Source organism: the organism of the source record quoted next, unplaced genomic scaffold (genome assembly GCF_019419815.1).
Source record: "Pyrus x bretschneideri cultivar Hongxiangsu unplaced genomic scaffold, Pyrus_bretschneideri_v1 Contig7, whole genome shotgun sequence".
Classification (NCBI taxonomy): Eukaryota; Viridiplantae; Streptophyta; class Magnoliopsida; order Rosales; family Rosaceae; genus Pyrus; species Pyrus x bretschneideri.
Window position 1 is genome coordinate 10,726,310 of NW_025999809.1, and position 5,209 is coordinate 10,731,518.

The 5,209-nt window shown below is 39.4% G+C and overlaps 1 protein-coding gene across 1 annotated transcript; it reads left to right on the top strand.

The window, feature by feature from the left end:
• The first annotated feature begins 3,889 nt into the window (after nucleotides 1-3,889).
• On the top strand, nucleotides 3,890-4,816 carry LOC125472576 (nitrate regulatory gene2 protein-like). Its single transcript, XM_048574221.1, has one exon. The coding sequence runs from the start codon at nucleotides 3,890-3,892 to the stop codon at nucleotides 4,814-4,816; it is 927 nt and encodes a 308-aa protein (XP_048430178.1).
• Nucleotides 4,817-5,209: the final 393 nt, after the last annotated feature.

Here is a 5,209-nt window from a genome sequence, read left to right on the forward strand (position 1 = left end):
CTTTTCTGCCCAACTTTTTTTCTTTTGCCGGTCTTCCTTCCCCAACAACTCCCTAGGTTTTAAAACCCAACTCTCAATTCTACTCCCACAGCCAAAACAAAAGTACCATACAAGATATGGAAGGGGTTTGATTTCAATCCTTACAATATGGAATGCTAAATCTGCGTCTAGTCTCATTGCTAGTACTGGAACTGGTGTTTGTATTATCAACTACATCAATAGTTGAAGCTTAAAAAGACTTCACTACTTTGGAGATGTTTATCTCACAAAGAAGAATGTAATGCAGCGGAATTGATAGACAAGAGAAAGAAAAAACACTCAAAGTATTACATAAATATTTTATTCTCACAAAAACTTAGTACAAGAGGAAACACTCAAACACTCTTACGCTTCTTCACTCTTTTTCTCACTTCTTGCTTACTTTCTTAAGTTTTACATCACAACACCACACATAACTTTATTTATAGGCATACTTTGCTGACTTACTACTGCCCACCGTCTTTGGGAACCACACAAATTTACAATCAGCTAGACCTTTCTAGCATGCAAATCGACATAGGCTTGCATAATGTCCTCACAATTTTGTTGTGTCTTGGCTAATTATCTCACCAACATACAAACCCACAGTTGAATAGTTTAAAATACAAGAAATAAAGACACTGAGAAATTTACGAGGTTCGGCAAAAACCTGCCTACGTCCTCGGAGAGATATTGCTTTTCACTATGAGAAAAACAGTACAAGTTACACATGAGTTAAATCAACATAACCCAATCCCATATCCCTTGTACACCCACTCACAGAATTTTCTCAAGAGCCTCACTCTACCCCAAGAGTTCCTTACTCTCACTCTCTAATTTTTTCTTTTGTTCTCCTCCTTATACTCTCTTTTCACTCGGCAAGCCTTTAAATAAAAATCAGCCCATTTTCTTCTCCTCCTTTCTTCCACCCGAAAGCCAAATAATTATGGCTTTGAAAAAGCCACAAAACAAGGAACAAGACAAGCCACAAAACAAGGAACAAAACAAGCCACAAAACAAGGAAACATAATCCTCATCATAATGTTCCCTCATCAATTTTGTTTTGTTTCCTAGCCTAATTTGGCCACTATCCAACAAATTTTTCTAGAACTTTCCAGTGCATGATCATACACACTCCCACCGACTTACAAAACTTTGCTAGAATTCTCTACCATATGCGTGAATCTTTCTTTTTGCATAGGCTGGATCAATTCTCTTGGGCCAAGGCAAGATTATCATTCAACATCAACAACATCCGGAGGAGATCATCGTCAATTCCTCCTGCCTCCTAAGCCCTGCCTGTCTGCTCCGACCGCTGCGGTAATGTCACAATTCCCTATCCATTTGGCATGGCCGAAGGTTGTTACCGCGAACCAGAATTCTGTACCAATTGTACTTCTACTACTCCTGCTGACATTAATGTTAATGTCGACGAACCCTCAATAAGGCCAATACCTCTGGTGAGGGCTAAAGACAGTCTAGTGAGGGTTACTAACATATCTCTTGATGGTGAGTTGCACATTTTGCAACCTATAGCCCGTAAATGCGGTAACAAAAATTAGAAGGAAAGTAGACTCTCCCTGCCCAATCCTTTCACCATATCCGATTCCAAAAACAAGTTCTTGGCCGTTGGCTGTAATGCTGCAGCATATATTGATGGTTACCGCCGGTGCCCAAACCTACACGGAGGCCCTGACAAAGAAATAATTCTAGCTTCATATGCTCTCTGTTGCCTGGTGCTCTGTTGATGATACTGATGCAACAACACCACCAGCTAGGCCCGGTACACATTGATAATGTGAACATACACAAAACTACATTGGGTTGTGTACTAAGATGTGATTTATTTTTTGAATTAGATGTTATAACTTATAATAAACACCATAAGATAGTAATAGGGTAACGAATCTACCAAAACTCAAACGTGATGATCATGAACTAAAGTTGTGTCTTAATTAAAAGACACACCTGCTCAATTAACATCACGGAACATAAAATAAAAAAGTCATAACAAATTCTAATGTAACTAACTATAAAGTACAGAAGTCTGCCAAAAACAAGGACACGAAGCTAAAATGTGTGCTCGAATAATGTGGGCCTTGATAAAAACCTTCTTGAAGAAAACCACATAGGACAAAACTTCGGGATAGAGAAGAAAGAGCATCACACATGTTTAAACTTCAACATAAACCAACTTCTGTATATGGCGTTCACCACCTCCATCATTTCCAAAACCGCGACACTTTAGTAACAATATGTTCAAGGTTAACTCCAAACCACAGAAGATAGTAATTAAGAAACCTACGCCAAAGATAAAAAAAAAATTACTAAACCAAATTAAACAACAGTATCAGAATATAAACCGAACTTAGAAAGAATAAAAAACAATAATAAATCTAAGATAAATCATACAACTCACCAACACTAGGAACAATTGACTCGGAGAAGACTTATACAAAACCCGTATGGCTGCCTCCAGCATCGGGGTCGTGCAATTGGAGTCCCAGCTTTCCTTTTGAATTTTCGGGCATGACTGTGTGATGATCGTACGTACTCCATGAAGATTTTGGGACTCGAAAATAGGTCTTCGTACACTTACGACGCCACATAGTGCTGATGCCATCGCATTCGCAGCTCCGTTGCATAACTATCTTCTTTGTTACGTTCCTATCAGACTCCCAAGCATCCTCAATTCCAACGCTCAATCACTGGGAAAAAGGAAACAAAATATGCACTTTGAACATGGAAAGAGGATTCCTGATTCGACCCGCCCGACCACTATTCCAAAGAGAGGAAGGTTCGAATCTCTCCTATGCTTACAAGGAGATTAGGAAGGTCCGAACATGGATGAAACGGCTAACAACAAGAGGGACCTGCGGCCTGCCTAAACCAATATTCCTCGTACTCATGGGATTAATACAAACAAGTAAGTTTACATTACCCATTCAAACAAAGACTTTTGCACCAGTATATAATATATGCCCTCCCCATGAACGAATCACAAACAAACAGAAGAAAACATTTATACTTTTGAGAGCTCTAACCCGTACAAACCTTGTTGCAAGCCTCCAACACAGATTTTGGCGTTAGATTTTGGAGACATGGGTGGTGCTGCCTCCACATCCAAGGTAACGGGTGTTAGCGAACAAAACGATCCGCTATGGCTTTGTGGACAGAGAAAAGACGCGCTGGAATTGGCCATAAAGAGAAGGTCCCTGTTTGTGGATGCATTATGCAAGTATAACCGATCGCTTTACGAAGTAGCAATCGCTCTAAGGATTGCAAACGTCCATTCTCAAACCAAAGATTGCTCGTCTTCAGATTCCATAATTTCGATGAGCTCCGCAAAGGTAAATAGAGAGAAAGTAGGAGAAGAAACCCAACATCTCAAAGAAGAAGAAGGCAATGTTGAGACTCAAAGGCGTTCTGGTGATGAGAGTAGTGAAAAAAGAGAGGGAAATTTGAGTGATTCTGATGTGGGTCAAGGGAGGGAATTGGTGGAAGCATTGAAAGATGTTGAGGACTATTTCATTAAATCATATGAATCTGGTTTGGAGGTTTCTAAGATGCTTGATGCCAATATGGATCAAATACAATCTTCTGTGGAGGAAATTGAAGAAAAATCGAACAAGCTCAAGCGTTCATTGACGACACGAAACCACCCAAACAAGCTCAAGCGGTCACTGCCACTAAAACGCTCCACCTCGTCTAGATGTTCCTCCAAAAGCGTCCACAAATCAAGCTCCAAAGCTTCTTCAAAATATTATTTCAACAGTGGTATTTCTGATGGCAATGGAGCAAGACATTCATGGGCCATTCGTTCACGCTAAGGGAACTATATGAGCAAGTTGAAATACTTCATAAAACGATGATGGCTACAGAGGAATCCAGGAAAGAATTGAAGGAATTACAAAAGGAAAAGAAAAGAGAAGGTGTGCTCAAGGGTACTAGGGACAGTACAGGGGCTGGAATAGCGAAGTTGGAGGCCAGAATCAAGGTTTTTGAAAAAGAAGAAGAAGCACAGTACTCTGAAATTCATAGGCTAACAGATAAAGAGATGAAGCCACAGCTTGTTGCCTTGTTTCACTGCCTAATGAGAAATATGAGAATCGTGTCGGAATATCATGAGGCCCAAACCAGAATCATGAAGACAGTAAAAGTGCCCGACGGAGTGTTCTGCGGTGACTCACACCAGCTTACTACCTACTATAAGCTTGAAGCAGAAATTTCAAAATGGTGTGCTTGCTTTACATCATATGTCTCTTCACTGAAGGCCTATGTTGAAGCTCTTAATGACGGGCTATTCAAGTTTGCTGCTGCTAACAACGACAAGCCTTCGCTATATCATCATTGGTTAGTTTGTTTGAATAAACTTCCATATAAAGATGTGACGTCTGCCATGACAGAGTTTGGGAATGATGTCCGAGAGCTAATGATTCAACAAGGTGAGGAGCATAAGCTAAAGAAAACGGTTGACAAACTTTCCATAAAAATACGTGAAAACTCAAACAAGGAGCATTTGAAAAAGAAGGTAGATGAAGGGAAGAAGGAGCAGTTGATTGAGGAGAAGAGGCAAGTGGAAAAGAAGCTAAAGGCAGAAAAGTTGAAAACGCGTCATTTCGCTGAGAGTGGATTTCAGGAAGGATTCTCCAAGGTTTTCGAATACCTGGCTAATTATTCAAGGGGTGCTACGGAATTGTATGATGGCCTTATAGCATTCGACGGAGATGCATGCGTGGGGATTGATGACAAAAGTGACAGCAGCTCATCAGAACATGTTACAGGCAATTTCATATGATAGGCTTTCAGAAACTTTTATGTTATCTTCTATTTTTATTCTTTTTGGTGATGAATAATATATTTGTTTGTTTGTTTGTCCTAGTTTAAAGTAAATTATATATGGAACATTTACAATTAAAATTGCTATGCTCGTATTGAAATTTTCGATTTGTGATATGAAGATAAATTACAATTGTTGCTGGTGGTATTATAATTTACAAGAAAGTTTTCTTTTCTCAATCTCACACTGAAAATCTACCTCTATATTAGTTTATCTATATTCTGATAACATTCACAGATATGCTTGCTTTATATTGTGCTGTAATTTGGATATTTTTGTTTTTGCTGCATAAAATTGTGTCGCTCCTGTTTTGAGAAGGTGCGCGTTCAATCGCAACCAGCTAGTAGTGCT

Bases quoted from the DNA above. Each gene is read 5' to 3' on its own strand.
- LOC125472576 (XM_048574221.1), top strand. From the start codon at position 3,890: ATGGCTACAGAGGAATCCAGGAAAGAATTGAAGGAATTACAAAAGGAA.